The following is a 17332-nucleotide window of genomic DNA, read 5'->3' on the forward strand; positions in this document are numbered from 1 at the left end:
CTGCCACACACAGCTGGATGTGGAGCAGTGGGTTGGGAAATGGATCAGGGGAGTGGGCTGTGCTGCCACACACAGCTGGATGTGGAGCAGTGGGTTGGGAAATGGATCAGGGGAGTGGGCTGTGCTGCCACACACAGCTGGGCTGTGCTGGATCACTCACTGCAGGAACCACGGGAGCAGCCAAAGGTCAGCAGGAGGATGAGGAGAGTCCGGCCAGAGGTGAGGAGGTTGAGCCTCCCAAAAGCTTTGCAGCAGGAGCAGTGACCCTTGCTTTGTTTCTGCAGGTGAGAAGGTTGTACTGAAGGGAAAGGTATTGTTCTGATTTACTGGTGCTGAAGATAAACCATGAGTGGGCTGAACTGTGCAAAGTTACCAGCTACCAGCAGCGTGCAGTCCAGAACGGGAGGTGTGAGATGAGACACAGGAAGGTTGAAAGGGCAGCACAAAACTTCCCCCAGCTAAAAACCATCCAGCATTTTCTCTCTCTGTTAACACTCCATTGCTCGTGATTGAACTTTGTGCTGTTTCACAGCATTGGTTGAGGACAACCATCTCAGCTGAGACCAAAGGAGGTGACACACTTTGCTGTGCCTTTCAGGTAATGGATGACCTTTTGCTCAATTACACCACAAGCTTCATGTAGGCTCTTTCATCCTCTACTTATTATGGGCCATGAAAAAACCCCTTTAGATTCAAAGCCTGAAAAAGCATCAGCAATGGGCAGGAGCTGGAGGTGGGTCTCAGTGACAGAAAGCTGCTGGGGCTTGTACTCAAATGTTTGCTTCAACTGCTGCCCTCCCTCCCCAGCTTCCTCTATTCTCACAGGTACTGAAAGGCTATTTTCAGAGATATTCTACCTTTATGTGGCTCTGTTACTTTGGATAACTTCCTAGAAGATCTAAAATACAACCTGCAGGAATTTCAGCAAGGCAGCAGGCTTTAGCTTTACACTGGAACAAGAACTCCCTGGTAAGGAGGCATTTGTTCAGTTTTCTGTGTTGTTTGTGCAGTTCCTGTGCCTGGCTGCTCTAAGCTGAACTGATGGTGGTGGGTGACCAGAGGCAGAAAGGAAATGCACAAAAATCCATGAGAGCTCCTGGCTGCAGTCCAGCCTGGGGCATCTGGTTTGGGTTTGGCTCAAGGCAACCTCTTTAATGGAAATGGGGCTTTAGACAGCAAATTATTGTTGTTACCTGAATATTCACTTCTGCTTTTTGTGTGAGAAAACCTTTTTTTTGTGTGGTCAAACCATCTCTGGAGTGTCCAAGGCCAGGCTGGATGGGGCCCTGCTCTGGTGGAAGGTGTCTCTAATTTTTAGATCATTTAAAAGATGATTTGAAGGTGCCTCCCAACCCAAACCATTCTCTGTGATTCTGTTTACCTCTCTAAGCTCCCAATTCTCCTTCTCAAACCACATCATGGTGAGGTGAAGGCTGCAATTTTTCTCCTTCACTAAAAACACCCTGGGGTTTCTGGTGTTTAGCACAGGAGTTCCATTCCTTTGCCAGTCTGGAGGTCGTTTTGTGGCCCTCCATTCCTGAGGCAAGGTCTAGGTCCAGACAGAAGGTAAAAGCCCATACATCCTTTATTTGAGCATTTCACAAATAAATTACAAGTTTCTTTGCAACCACGTCATAAATCAAAACGTTTATTTACACCTCAGAAACAGCAAGCGATTCAGCAACTAGGGCCCAAAGGAATGATTAACTGGAAAAGCAGCTGATTTAAGCATCTTGAAAATCAAACAAAATGTTTTCCTCCTTGCTTGGACTATTAAAAATGAAAAAAAAAATCATAAAAAGAAATCTTGATGGTAACTTAAAGAACTTCAAGGGACAGAGGTTGTTGTGGGGTAGGTGTGCTTTTACAGGAGGGTTCTGGCTGAAATGGCAGTAACAACACAACTCCTTTGTGCTGAGTTCCCATCACAGTCCCCAGACATGGATTTATTCCTCAGGCAGGGGGTGTGTGCACATCCAAACACCCAGCCTGGCTCTACATTCATTTCACCCCAAATTACAGAGTGCAGTCACTTGCTGATGCAGAGGAGGAGTGCAATGCTCAAGGCTGGATGAAAGTTTCCCAAACAGCTGTCCCACTGAAAGCTCAGGAATGAGGAATTCTAGCTCTAAACCCTTCCCTTTCCACTACTGGTGACCTGCTGATCCACAGACATCTGAAAATGAGTCAGAAAACAATGATGCATGTCTTCAACTGATATAATTGTGGTACGAGGGGACAGCTCAGGGCAGCAGAAATACAACAGGAGAGTTGAGATAAGCCTTTTTGGGCTTTTTGCCCTTTTTATTTGCTTTAAATAGACTGGTTCAGTACATGCTGTCACTTATCTCATAAATTCATCCCTAAATGAGGGAATTAAACTGCTTATTCCAAGTCCCCTTTGTTGTATCCATCTCCTTCCACCTGCATATATATAATATATATATTTATATGTGTAGATCTCTATATATCTACATATATACACACATAGCAGTTGTGCAAGTAGAAACTTTCCACTGAGAGTGGGGGAGTGCCTCCATCCCACCGGGACCAGCCCAAAGCAGCTCGTGTGTCCTGGCAGTGCCTCCTGTGCTTTGTGCAGGAAAGGCTCAGCTCTGTCTGCTCTAAAGAGAATAGCCATAATGATAATTACTAATGAGCATTGGACGTGATTTCTAAAGATTATAGAGCACAGAGTTAACTGGAAGGAAGTAATTGCTGTTTTATTATTCTTTGTGTTAGCATTGGGCTGGATCTCTCAGACAGCAGAGTTTCTACAGATGCAATAAAGGCAAGGCAGGAGCAGAGTTTTGCTTTAGACTTGGTGTTCTCAAGCCAATGAGACTTTAATATAATTAATTCTTTTAAAAAATTAAATAAGACATTTTTAAACCTATTCCAAAAGCAGCTTGGCCTTTAGACCAAATGATGTAAAATTGTTTGTGTACAGAATTCTGCTCCGAGTGGATTAATAACATTAGAGAAGAAAATTGGCAGTTTTCTCAGTATTTCAGACAAAAGGCCTTTGCAAAGGAAAGACAAAAGTTGTCAATATAGTAGATGTCTTTTTTGTAGTGATAAGGCATATAAGATAGGGCCCTACAAACTGCTTGTAAGTCCATAATTTAATAAATGAGGTTTGTATTATAGTAATTAAAAAAAATGACTATGCAAGAGGCCAGGACAAATTATTTGACCCCATCCATTTCAAATAAAGGTTAAACCAAATTATCCTGGGAGCTTTGGAGACACCTTCAGGTGGTCGGTGAAGGGCATGAGTCACCTGTGGGTGGCTGGATGTGACAAACCCCAGACTTCTGACAACGTGTGAGCACTCAGCAATCCTGTGACAAACATTGCAGCTTTGCTGTTTGTGGCACTCACATTCTCTGGAAAAATCCCTTCACTCAGGACTTTTCTCCTGGGAAGCTGAAAGGCCTCAAAGAAAAGGAAAACAATTTTTATCTAATTTGCTTCTCCTGTGTTGTGCTCATGTGGAATGTGGTTGGAGATTGTTTACCCCCAGGTGATTGTTCCATTGGATTCTGCTGTGAGTTGTTTTCACTCTTTGGCCAGTCAGGGCCAAGCTGTGTTGGGACTCTGGAGAAAGTCACGAGTTGTCATTACTATCTTTTTAGCATTCTGTAAGTATTCTTTCTTTATTCTTTAATAGTTTACTATTCTTTAATATAATATAGTATAATAAAGTAATGAATTAGCCTTCTGAGAGCATGGAGTCAGATGCATCATTCCTGCCTTCACTGGGGCATTCCCTGCAAATACAATAACTGTTCCCAGCCAACCAGCAAAAAGCAATATGTGGGGAGGCAAAATTTCACCTAAATATGATGAACTGAACCTCAATTCTGCTGATGGAGCTGCTGTTTGATTTCCAGCAGTGTAAACGTTATGAGAACAGGGCTCAGGGACTGTGTTACCCTCACCTCATTTTCCTCCACACCCAGCAGGAAATTCAGCTTGTTTCCCCTTTTTTCACTCTTCCTACCTACAGCTACTGAACAAAATGGACATTAATAAATGCACACAGGCATATTGGAAAAGCACACACGAGGAGCACAGACCAGGGTTCAATTAGCAAGCACACCAAAAATGAGACTTTTCTCTTGCTAATAAGCCCCTATCACTGATTGTTATTCCCAATTTTTGTTTCAACAGCACAGAGCCTTTTCAAGTGAAATGACTTTAACAAATAAAAAGTTTTGTGCATGTTACAAAATGATAATCAACAAGTTCACTGCCTTTCCAGCTCTAGACAGCATTTATGTACCTACAAACACAGACTGAAATAACTGTTGGTGGGGCTAAAACAGCTGGGTAGGAATAAGGAGTATATTATAAAAACAGCAAACTTGGCTGAATTATTGTTAAACATAAACAACTATTAGAAAATATCACAACTAATTTTGTAAATCTTCTGCTTTTTCATTATATTGTAGAAAAATGGATAAATCGTTGTTGCTCCTTTATTTCAGAAAATGGACTTTGGTTTTTTGAGCCAGAGGTGACACCTTTTATTCAGGTAGGAAAATTCAGATTCTGCTGTGGTTCCTCACTCGTGTCACACCATGAATGTGCCACAGTCTGTGTTAAATGGGGAGAAACATGAACGTGGCAGCTTCATCTTCTCCTGGCACGCCTGGGTAGGCCAGGGATGGGCTCCCTGGGGAGCCTGGGACACTTGGGAAAGGCTGGGAGGCTTTAATGTGAGAGCAGAAATAAAGGGAAAATGGGAATGGAGGCTTGGATGCACTTCAGGTCAGAGCTTCAGCCAGGCTCTGACCTCCTTGCACATCAAAATTTTGCAGTGGATCCAAGAAGAAAGACCTTTTCCTGGGGCACAGGGAGGTAGGATGAGTCTTCCCTTTGCTCGTGGAGCTCCAGGCAGAAGTTTTCTCTTTGTTCCTCATTTTAGCTGCCCTTGGGATGATTCACCAAATGCTCTGTGAGCCTTGGTTTAAAGCAGGGAAGGGCAGATTTTTCTGGCATTTGACAGAAATGACACCAAAGTCAAGGGGGGTCTTTCCAGAGGTGGGTTTGGCTGGGTGGAGAGAGGAAAAAAGCAAGTAGAAAAGAGTATTTGTGGGGCAGGGTAATATAATTTCTTTTATTCAAGATAGAGGTTTTGTAGCTCAAAGCAGAATATCTTTGGGTGCATTCATTGAACATACATGTTGGAATTCCAGAGGTGCCATACAGCAGTTAAATCGTTCCTTTTGGAAAAATTTGCTTGAAAATAATATATATATATTTTTTTTTTTTAATAAAAAAGATGTGATTGTTGATGGCAAAGCAGCAGCGTGGGGTCCATACGAGGCATGGGCAGGGAGAGAGGACCAGGAGTGTGCCCATGGTAAGGGGTGGGATCAGGCACTTCCCTGCTGGGATGCCTGGAGCTGCCAAAGCCACTCCTGGTGTCCTTGACCAGCTCCCAGTCACCCTCAGGTGCCACTTTGGTGACACAGAGGCTCCTGCAGGGAGCAGGGACAGATTTCACTTGGTCAGGACTGCAGGAGTTAAGCTGGAAGAGAAAAACTGGTCTGAAGGCAGCTCATATCTTATCAAGAAATCTACAATGTTAGGAAAGCTCACAACACAAACTCATTTTTCCTCTGTCGCTGTTGTTATTACTCCTTTTGATTAAAAAAAAAAAAGAAGGAAGAAAGAAAAAAACCCAACCTGTTTCATATTTGGTATAATACAGGAAGTCAGAGAAAAGCTATTGTACAGCAAATTTTAACCACCAACACACATTTAATATCTAGTGTAGCAATATGGGAAACTAAATGTATGTCTGGACTTCTTTTTGATGTTTCCAAAAATCTTTACTATTGAAACATATACGTGGTGTGGAAGGGATGCTCATACTCTCACTGTAGTAACGATGCCAGAGTATGACCCATAATTACTGTAAAAATGCTAACTAAAGAGTGCAGCTGCAAAGTTCTATTGCATAAGGAAGCTTTCTTGTTTAAACTTTAAATAAGCAAGTTTATTAAAATATTCTAAGACACTTACCTTACCCTAGTTACTGGCAAGCTCTAATAAAAGCCACAGTCTGTCACTAGTATACTTTTTGTGTTAATTTTATAAAAATTTGGTGTGAGCTTTGATGGATCATTTACAGTTTATTAACAAGATGATCATCTTCATACAGTTAGAAGGAATTTTTTTTGTTTTTTGACCTTACATGCTCACAGAATAAAAAAGGATCCATATTCATAGAGAACAAACACCCTTTTTTCCCATGTCTGCAAACAGGTGTGGTAAGTTTACACACACAAAGAAATGCTCTTGTTACTCTTAACTGGAAACCGTGTGTACGTGTGTATGTATGTATATATATATATATCCAAAAGGATGGATTTGTGTGGTTGTGAGGGTGTTTCTAGAGCAGGGCACCTGCTGGCAGGGAGGCTGAGCAGGGATCAGTGCTCTGGCAAGCGCTGGCAGCTGCTGCTGGACTCAGCTTCTCACCTGCAGAGCTGATCAAAACTTTCTGTCACCTGCCCCAGCCCATGTTCCAGCCCTTTGGCCCCTCCAGTCAGGCTGAGCTGCTCACACCTGGCTGCTCCTCCTGCATCCTCTGGGGCCCAGGGAGAGCAGCTCAGAGCAGGAACAAGCCCTGGGGACTCGCATTTCTTGTTTGCTGAACCTGAGGTACGAGAAGGGCCACGGCAGAGCCCGGGGTGGCCACGGGCTCTCTGCTCCTGGCCACGCTCTGGACAGCAAACACAGCAGGTTTAGCCATGCTGGGACAGCTACAGTTCATCTGTGGCTGTGTTCTTCTGCTCCCTCCCTTCTCACCCTCCAGATGAACGTTTTATAAAAGCTAAACCTGTGGTATAACTCTTCTCTCTATATAAATATATATATATACATACACTCATACATATACAAATACTAACCCACAGACAAAATATTTTCTGAACAGTTGAATAGCAACAAGTCAACAGATAGAAAAAAAAATGGAGTCAATCTGGTTTTGTGGTTTTTTTTTCTTTTTTTTTTTTTTCTGCTCCCCCAAGGTGAGGTTTGGATGTCGTGGTCTTTTAACATTCAGAGTAAATTTTGAGTAAACCTTGTGTCCTGCAGGAGGAATCCAGGGCCAAAGGGCAGAGGGGTGGAGGCTGTTGAACACCAAGGTACAGATTGAGTGAGATTGCAAACTAAACTGGAGCAACTGAGGCCGAGGAGTGAAGAACAGTCATTGTAAACTGCAATCTTCAGAGCTGATGGGTTTTTTTCCCTTCTTCTCGTTGCCATGGCAACTCGGTAGGACAGCTTCAAATGGCAGGAATTCTTACAGACCTAAAGGAGGAGATGGGGGTGAGTATTGCCATGCAAATCACAGGATCTTCAACTGTTTGGGATTTTTTTCCCCCCCAGTCAAATCGCTGGTTGGGTGCATGAACATTGCCAGTAGTTAAATATTGATTATCTGGGTGCAGAAATCTCCAAGAGGAAAGCCCAAAATGTCATGTGGGGCAGTCAGAGACCTTTGTGGTGCAATTGTGGAAGATGTGATGAGAGGATAAAGCCTGAGCCAGGACCTGATTCCCCCCTTGACACCTCCATCAGTTCCATTTGTGCCCAAGGAAATGCCAGCCCCTCCCTCCCTGCACACCCTGACAAGCAAAGAGCAGACAAACAATATCTTGTGAAAAATAACACTCTAATAGAGCCTTATAGTTTGTGAATATACCAGGGAATAAAAGGCCTGCTGTATCATATTAATGTTGCTACAGAAATATAAGACATTTATGTGGGGTTTCCATTAAATGAAGGGAATGTGGCACTTGAATTCTGTTTTAGATGGACACACTGATAACACCAAGGCAGTAAAGAAATTCAGAAAGGAGAGTTCAGGAACAAATCTAACATTAGCTGTAGCTCACACTCAGCCTATGAAACCAAGGGAAAGACACATCAAAACTCAGTCAGCAGATGTTTGTCTGATATTTATTGCATCTGTACACTTAAAATATCATAATATTGTAATATCGATGGTTTTGTCACCACCACAGAAATGTAATGGTCAATGTTAGATGCTGGTTTGTGCCCTTTAAAAATTTTTAATGATCTGTTTGCCTTTTAGGGCAAATCAAATTCAATACAATTATTGATAAGGCTGTTTTGTTTTGTCTTTCTTGTTATCCTTTGAACTGATGTCAGTATTGAATTCTGCAGCAATGCAGGCACCTGGATGCCAACACCTCCCTGGCCCCTTCCCTGCAGTGCTTCAGTTCTGGTAAACAAAGGTAAATAAAGCAAATTAAGTGTAAGAAATCCATCGAGGTGCTGATGGATGGGGCTCACTGAAGTGAGAAGTTTAACTGAGATTTCCAAATAGGACAAAATCTGGAATTGCTTGGCAGATGGATTTTTAGCCTGCTGCTGAAAGAAGAGGTCTGGCCACAAAATCAGGATCCAGACTCACATATAGGAGATTTATGGTCATGGCTGCCAAAGTCTGGATATATTTGGATTAGGGATGCCAGCTAGAACTAAATTCTCGTAAACAACCTGATCTCCTGGGTGGTGAAAAGAAAGAATTTGAGACTCTGATCTCACAGACAACCTGAAAAATAGCATTTCCAGATCCCAAGGAAGCTTAGTGTCATTAAAGGGCATTTGTTTAATCCTGGCTCAAAGGAACTGACACCGGCTCTGGGATTGATGAAGCTGCTCTGAATCCTTGGGAGATCCTTGGGGGTCTTCCTGCTAAGGACAGGCACTTGGACATGATGGATGAGCAGCAGCTGTGGCGCTGAGCTTCTGTGCAGTGCACAGGCTGAAACGTCACCAGAGAAATCTGTCAGCACAAAATTTATAAATACCCCACCAACTCCAGCAGCCACTGAGCTGCTTCACCAACAGCCTGGAAATAAAGGGCAGGGTTTGGTGATTGATGGGCACACCTGAAGAAAAGCTTGTATATTTTACATTATATTGACAGGCATAATGAATGCTACTACCTTTACACATTGTGGGAGGTACTAAAACTAGTTAGTTCAGCTTTAATTATGAATCTTTCTCCTTTGCTATTTTTGTATCTGTTGAAGGCCAGTTTGTCTCTCACAAGGAATTTTTGACCCTCCCTGTTACCCCACCTGCCCCTGCAAGCCCCACCCCATTCCTGACTCCTTTCACCTCAAAGCTCTACAATCCCTGCCCAGATATTCTTTCACTGAAATTTCTTCTCAACTTCATCCTTTCTTGCCTTTGATCCATTTAATCACATGACTGAAGATGATGCTCCTTTGGCTCCTGGGACTATCTCCTCCTATAATTTTACCATGATTTCTCTAATCACTTTTCCAGCCTGTCCTTTGGTTGTGTTCCTCCATTTTATTTTTTTAGGAAACCTTTTTTCCCCCTCACTTTGGTTTCTTCCCCTTCTCAGTGCCACCATCCTTTCCTGCTCAGCAATGACATTGGCGCTGACAGTTCAGAGCTCTTACTCTCTTTTCCCACTTTTCCATTTAGTCTAAAATGTCAGCCTCCAGCTCTGATAACTTTTTGGATGTTTTCCTGACAGCTCTGCACAGCTACAACTCAGCTCTTAAATCTTCCCCCTAAAGCACTCCCTTCTTTGATTGCTCAGGACAACACCATCATCCTGCCTCTTGTTCAAGCCTGAAAGCACAAACAAACCAGAGGAGGTTTTTGTCATGGAGTCTCCTTTCTAGGTCTGTATATTTAGGTTATGTCAATCTAGAGGATTCTCTCTCACAGGTTGTCCCAAAGGGCTTTTTGTAGCCATTCAAACATCTAAATCCCCTACCAGGCTCTCACTTAGCAGGTTTGCAGCATCTTTTCTGAGCCCTTGACAAATTGAGCTGCTGTGTGCTCATCTCCTGCCAGCCTTGTGCTCCACAGAGCATTTTCCTGCTCTGCCACTTTGACAAAACCTCTGTAGCTGTGGCTCCTTCACTGCCTCTTTCCCCCTGAACATTATTCCTGGGTTTTCTCTGCAGGAAATTCCCTGTTTTTCCTCTCATTCAGAGCCTGTGGTGACAGCTTCCCCTGAGGTGTGCTCAAACAAACCTGGACCCCTTCCACAGACAGCTGTGTCCCAACATCTGCTGACACTTCCACCAATCCTTGGCATTGGCAGAGGGTGCCAAGACTACTCTGAATTCAGCCAAGCCTTGTGCTAAAAGAATTGTTCCAAACACAGCCATTAATGGTGACTGACCCTTTTGCACAGGTGGATTATTTAAAGGAGTAGTTTTTGCCTCTGGAAATCAGATTCAACACTCAAAATTATGGTCTGTAAAATTTCAGTAGACACCTACCCTTGGTAAGCAAGAATATGCAAGATCAAATCAGTCTTGGTTCTTTCTATTGCACACAGAAACAATTGGAAATTTTTCTGTCCTAGAGAACATCAGTCTTTTATTTTCTGTGTTTAATAATACAGCATCAGTTACAAATTTAATTTCTATAAAGAGTCTGATGTGAGGTGTTAGTTGGCCAAACATTTGGCCAGTAACTCCCTTAACACAAAATCTACAGGAATCAAGGATAACCAAAGCATTGCCTGGAAAACTCAATGTTTATCCTCAATCAAGGATAACCAAAGCATTGCCTGGAAAACTCCACCCTGAATGAGAGGAAATCCACTGAAGCCAACACAACTGCTCTGTTCCAAACTCACTGGGGAGCTCTGGTCCATATTTAAAATCTCTCTGTTCTCCCAGCTGGATTTCCAGTGTTCATTATTGTTTCCTGTATAGGAATTGTAGTTTTCTTGTTGGCTTTTCTTTTTATTTATTGTCTCCATAAAGAAGGAACCAGTGAAAGTTCCAGAAATGCTCACACAGAGCCAAATTTTTAGAATCTACTCCTTATCTGAGCCCCAGCTCTAACCAGCTCACCTGGTGACTTTTTGCTGCACTTTGATGGGATTGCATTGTTTTTTTGTTTTTTTTTTTTACCCATTATTATGCATTTTACATAACCAGCTCACCTGGTGACTTTTCCACTCACTTTGATGGGATTGCATTGTTTTTTTGTTTTTTTTTTACCCATTATTATGTATTTTATAGCACAGATAATTTACAGTTTGCAGCTGGCAAAGCTCATAAAATATATTAGTATTTAAGGAATACTGTGAGCATAAAATGTGCAAATAATGCGTGCAGGGAGCACGTTTGCTGATCAATGAGAACTATTTCTTTTAAGAACTTAATTCCCTGTTAAGTCTGTGCCTGGCAGGTTTAGATCTGCACACTAATGATAATTAGACCGAGTAATTATTTTATTTTCTTTTTGTCAGCTCTGTCTCCATATCTGGCCTCAGCACTCAGGAATTATTACCCACCCTGTGTTGTTTGAGATGTGAGTTGACAGAAATTGCCTACAATGAGTGATTTACTGCCCAAAGCACTCAAGCCACAAAGTGGGGAGGGAATTTTGGCTCTTATTTTGTCCCTTCCACAATTTCCTTTGGGTATCCAGGGATGCACAGCAGCACTGAGTGAGCATAGCTGTAGGGAATGTATTTCTCCAGAAATCTCTCCCATTTCAGTCTCTAATGTGATCTTCACCAATTTTATCTCACAGTTCTACCTCTTTGATACTTGAGAGACATTCAGCCTCATTCCTTCTGAGATAACAGTGAGATAGCACAGAATTCACAGAATTCACACAATTATACCCTGTGTTGTTTTAGATGCGATTTGACAGAAATTGCCTACAATGAGTGATTTGCTGCCCAAAGCACTCAAGCCACAAAGTGGGGAGGGAATTTTGGCTCTTATTTTGTCCCTTCCACAATTTCTTTTGGGTATCCAGGGATGCACAGCAGCACTAAGTGAGCATAGCTGTAGGGAATGTATTTCTCCAGAAATCTCTCCCATTTCAGTCTCTAATGTGATCTTCACCAATTTTATCTCACAGTTCTACCTCTTTGATACTTGAGAGACATTCAGCCTCATTCCTTCTGAGATAACAGTGAGATAGCACAGAATTCACAGAATTCACACAATTACTAGGTTGGAAGAGACCTTAAAGATCCATAGCAGTGAGAAAGGCAGGGTTACTGTCATGTGTTTATGAATTATTACATTTCTGGTCAATGGGCTCAGATAAGAAAGCACAGCATGTTCTCACCAGCAGCTGGTGGCTGTTGGCATCAGGGCTTTGGCTTTGCAAGAGGAATTTTTCTTTTGCTGGTCAAAAAAACTGACAAACATTGTGAGAGTTGGTCTGGATTAAATGTCCTAATAGCATTATTAAAAATAATTATACTTGGGTCTAAGTGCACAGTTCAGGGTAGGGAGACTCATGACATAGAAAATCAGATGGAATAAACTCCTCTTTCTACTCAGCCAAGGTCTGCTGCCTGTATTTGGAGTTGGTGATTGTGGCCAACTCCACAGGAAAGCCCTCAATTAGAGTTTCAAAAGCTGATTTGGTTTGAGAAGGTGCAATTCACCTAATCCAGCCCAAGTTCCTAAAGTTGGCTTCTTCAATGACTACAGAGACATCTCCCTTCCTCTGTCACACTGGGATAACTCAAGGTTTACTCCTCATGTTCATCCTCACAACAGAAGAAAATGGAGGAAAAAAAAGCACAAAATTTAAGATTTAATGATCTGCATTCCAGGGAAGAAGCAACTGGTAGGATGTAAATTCAGTCCCTGAGGTTCAGGCTGCCAAGAGCTCACATTCCAGCAGAACCCTTCCCTTCAGCCAGCCAGCAGTGGTGTGTGCAGAACTTCTGATCTCAGAAAATGCTTTGGTACTCCCCAGCTTTCCCTGCTGCAGCCAGAGCTTTCTCTGAACATATTTACATATTAGTGACTCAATTCCCTGCTTATTTTAATGACACAGGCCTAAACTGAGCAATTAAAAGCTTTTGAAAGTTGTGCTCTTTATGAGACCAAGCTCACCCTCTATTTCACAGACTCTGCTCCTACACTGCAGTTAAAACCTCATAAAAATTAAAGGCATTTAAGTTTTTTGCTGACCCTCTGTACAGGAATGAGCTTTACCCAAAATGCATTCATCCTTTACTTCCCATTAAAATAAGAGAGTTAACGCAGCTGGAGTTTGGAGTTCAGCTCATGCATGCTCCATTTCTTTCAATTACCCTTTCATCAGAAATATTACATTAATCTGGCATAATTAAAAGTCTACATTACATCACGGACTTTATTGAAACCTCAGTAATGCTAAAGAGGTAACAAAAATGATGGAAGAGATCAGCACCGTGTTTCTGATTAGGCAGCTAATCAACACCCAGGTACTTCTTTCCTGGATTTACCATCTAGGAAAGGTCATTAATTAGAGGCATAGTTATTAGTTTAGCCTTGGTGTAGAACTTTGAAAAGTATAAATTATTTTCATGTGCATCACTGGTTGGTCTGTCACAGGTAGATTTCAACTGCAGAAATTTCACAGTGTTTTCACCATGTGCCTATAAACTATTATGAATTTCCCCAAAAATCTCATTGAATTTGAAGGACTATTGCCGAGCAGATACCCTGTGTTTGCATTCCTGAAATTAAGAAATTTGGGGTTAATATCACCCAGAGCAATCTGGTGATCTCACTGGCCACAACACCTTGGGGAAAAGTTTATAAAACTCCAAAAGTAAATTAGTTTATCCTGAAAATCTGCTGCTTATACCATCACACACAATTTGTTTCTCATTTATGTGAGAAGATATTTAAAAGCTGTTAAGGATGGGAGAAGCACTGTGTGAAATGAAGGCTCATAATTGCCCCGAGACCTTTGGTGGGCTCTCGTAAATTGAGTTATTGCCAGTGTTGAACTGCAGGAGCTGAAACTCTGCCACGGGCTCTGCATCAGCCCAGAGGGGCAGGGCAGAGGGGAATGTGCCAGCCCCACTCCCCAGCCTGCACAGGGGACACATTTCCCCTGCTGAGGTCGTTTCACCTGTGGGACACCAGCATGAGCGGCTCTCACTCTGCTAATTTACTATAATTATATTTATGATAATAATTTATTGTTACTATTTATTACTAGGAGGCTGCAGGGGCAGATCCAAAGCAGGGCTGGTGGAAGCCAAAGTGCTCTTCTGACCCTGGCAAGGGCACTGCTGAATCCTTGTCTGTGCCTCCCCTCTTCCCTGTCAGGTACTCACACACACTCCCTGTGTAATGAGCTGTTCCTAAGAGGTGCATAAAAGAAACATTTTCTGAAAGAAAAGTTGCTCAGATGAAGCAAAATTCCGACTCTCCTTGCTTAGAAATTCAGAGCCATGTGCTTCCCTAGGTTTATCAAATGAAAAAACATCTTCTAATACAATTCCTGTTCTCCAGGGATATGAAGAATCTCACTGGGAGAGGGGGAGTTTTAGGGTAGAACAGCCAAGATGTACTCCATTATTATTTTTTTAAAAATTGATGTGAATTTCAGTTGGATACTTTGTCAAAGCAGTGTTGCCTTCATTTAAGCAATAGGGAATAAATGCTTCCTTCATTTTTCAGTTCTGTCAAAACTAAACGGTTGCAGAGGTGGCTGCCTGCAGCTTGCATGGATATTTTCCCATGCTCTAATCTGATAAATGGAATGGAATGGTTGAAAATATTCAACAAGTGAAATGAGTAAGTACAGTTTTGAAATAGCAGCACTGAACAAGTCTGCTGATTTTTTCATACAGATGCTGAAAATGAAATGCATCAGCTGTAGCAGGGAGCCAACCTTTGGAAGCTGCTCAGGCAGTCAGATCTCATCTCCCACAGCAGCACAGCACAGGTTACCATCAGTTTTAAATGAGCAGAACATGAACAATCCAGACACATTCAGATCTGTAGGTACAGACTAAACCCAGCTTGAAATCCTAAATTAATCATCTGAAGAAATTCTTGTTGAGTAAGAATAAAAACTAGGGTGAAGGATTATGCTTAGAAGCCACAGAAAAGGAAAAACCAAACTAGAAAATTGGCCAGGTGTTGGTATCAACCTGCTCATTTCAAATTTTCTGATGAACTGCTCCTAAATGTGGCACTTACCTAAGCACCAACTAATGACCTACCCCAATTAATTATATTGATAAAGCGAAGCTTTAAGACCTCATCTAAAATACTCAAAACATTAATGGCCTTTTAAAAGGCTTTGTAAGTATCCACTGGGTATTACAGAAACAAAGGCAACACCATCAAACCTTCAGGCACCACAAATCTCCTCCTAATCTTTAATACCCTGCCCAAATCTGAATAGAAAGCTGTTTACATTGAGTTATCTGGATGCTATAAAGGGAAAAATAGGAAAGGAATAGGAAAAATTGTTATAGGGGAAATATCCAAGGACAGACACGGTGAAAAGGAACAAACATCTCACGATGTGTAGTGACCATTAGTGGCAGAAAAAAATACTTCAACTGGTCATGCATTCAGTGCCAGTTTTTAATTATAGGCCACTCCAGAGCAATTCTGACAATAACTATCTGAAATTCAATATTTATGTGGCTTTAAGAAGTTGTTCAGAGAAGAAATACAAAATATTATGCACCAACAATTACTGTGAAGTACTGTTGAGAAAATGAAAACATAAAAGCGTTCACTTGAATTCCCCCCACTAAATGGGCTCTCAAACCAATCTCTTTGATGTCCATTTCATGCCTCCAGAATGACCATCAGCAATAATATTGCAGCTCCTGGGGAAGGAGCTGCATTTGATGCTAACGTTGCTCCCTTCTGCATTCCAAGCACACATCTTCCAAACTGCCCTGTTTTCTCACCTCTGCACTCCTGGAACGTGTTTGGACGCTTTCAAATGTGTGTAAAATGCCATTTCCCACCTAATTGACTCAATCAAATGTAAAGTTATTAAGCACATTTCAATATGCTGATGTGTAATTTGGGGGCATTTCTATTTGTCTTGTCTGGTGTACAAACATCCTGTCCCCAATTATGGACATCCATATGGATTTCTGGGCCATTTCAAGCCCCATTAACTTTAGGTGGGCTCACAAACTGCACAATATGTTGCAGGACTGGAAAAAAACTGCAGAGAAATCAGAAGAATGGACACAGCTCTGTGTTAAAATTGAGATTCAAATCAAGGCTGGCTCAAATTGAAGCAGCCCCTTGACCCCAAACCATCCTTTCCTTGAAAATCAACCCAAATCTTTAAGGGCACAAATAAAAATGGTGTTTTTCTCATACAGGCACTTGAGAAAGCATATATTTCAGTGATATTGAGCTGCAGAAATAATAATATGAATGTGGACCAAAGCATCTGTAAAAAAGGCAGAGAGTAATAATGGATATTGCTGCTGTTATTTGGTTTAGGAGGTGAGATTTACATCACTGCAACTCACTAAATATCAGCAATCTCCAATTACTTGGAGAGCAAAATTTAGGTGATATTTTAGGTACCTACATGGTTGTGTTCTAGCACAAATTAGAGAAGTGCAAAAAAATAAAATACTATCAACCACTCAATAAAGCAACTTTCACAAGAAAACCCTCCAATTTTAATAGTTTTTGCAAATCTAGCCAAAATAGGGATATTTCACTTCTCAGAAATGGGCAAACGTATCTTGCAGACTTCCTTAGTCTTTTTAATTAAACTGATCTTTTTTTAAACTTATTTAAAAATAAACTGCTCTGAAAAGCAGAAGATTGCTGTAGAAGATTAAATGGTGCTAAGACAACCTAAAAGGCAAAAAGAAAACAACCAAACCTGACCAACAAAACAAAGAAACAAACAAGAATATTGGTTTTAGCAACTTCACCTATGGGGAGCCCTTCCTCTGATGCTCCCTCTGGAACTGGATGGAACTGGGATGAACTTTTTCCTCTTTTTCTTGGGAAAACCCAAAAATTCTACTGGAAAACCTCAATTGCTGAGCCCTGGAGCAAAAAAGCAACCTGACTGTTTAAAACTAAGCCAAGAAATTCAAAATAAAGGCTGAAAAGTGGGAATGTGCAGGTAACAAATCTGCAGAGGGAATGGAAAGAGCAGTGACCTTAAAGGTCTGTTCCATTTGAGACCTGCCCCGATTTGTCTTGTTCTGGTGCCTTTCAGGAAGGCTTTGTTTCACTTTTCAGCCATTTGATGTTCCTGCACAAATAACATGGGGTAAACAAGAGATACAGGGGCTGCTGTTGCTGTGAAAAATGAGCTGGGTGAGAGATAACACTGCAGGATTGACTCTGCCTGTCCAGCTCCATGGATATTCAAACCCACCAGCTTCACATAATTCAATTTTTAAAATTTTTTTTGTTTGTTTGTTTGTTTTTTTGTTTTGTTTTTTTTTTTTTTTTTTTTGTGTTTTGTTTTGTAATGGTTTAATAATAAACACATCAATTACAAGGGATAAAAAAAGCCA

At 41.5% G+C, this 17332-nt stretch overlaps 1 protein-coding gene across 1 annotated transcript in view; it reads right to left on the reverse strand.

The window, feature by feature from the left end:
* Positions 1–3995: 3995 nt before the first annotated feature.
* Positions 3996–17332, reverse strand: part of CDH13 (cadherin 13) — a 434027-nt gene continuing 420690 nt past the window's right edge. The window contains exon 14 of the mRNA XM_039721144.1: positions 3996–7329. Within this exon, the coding sequence (XP_039577078.1) occupies positions 7322–7329 (8 nt within the window). The 3' untranslated portion in view covers positions 3996–7321. The remainder of the gene's footprint in view (positions 7330–17332) is intronic.

This window comes from Passer montanus, unplaced genomic scaffold (genome assembly GCF_014805655.1).
Source record: "Passer montanus isolate IOZ18808 unplaced genomic scaffold, ASM1480565v1 scaffold45, whole genome shotgun sequence".
Taxonomy (NCBI): domain Eukaryota; kingdom Metazoa; phylum Chordata; class Aves; order Passeriformes; family Passeridae; genus Passer; species Passer montanus.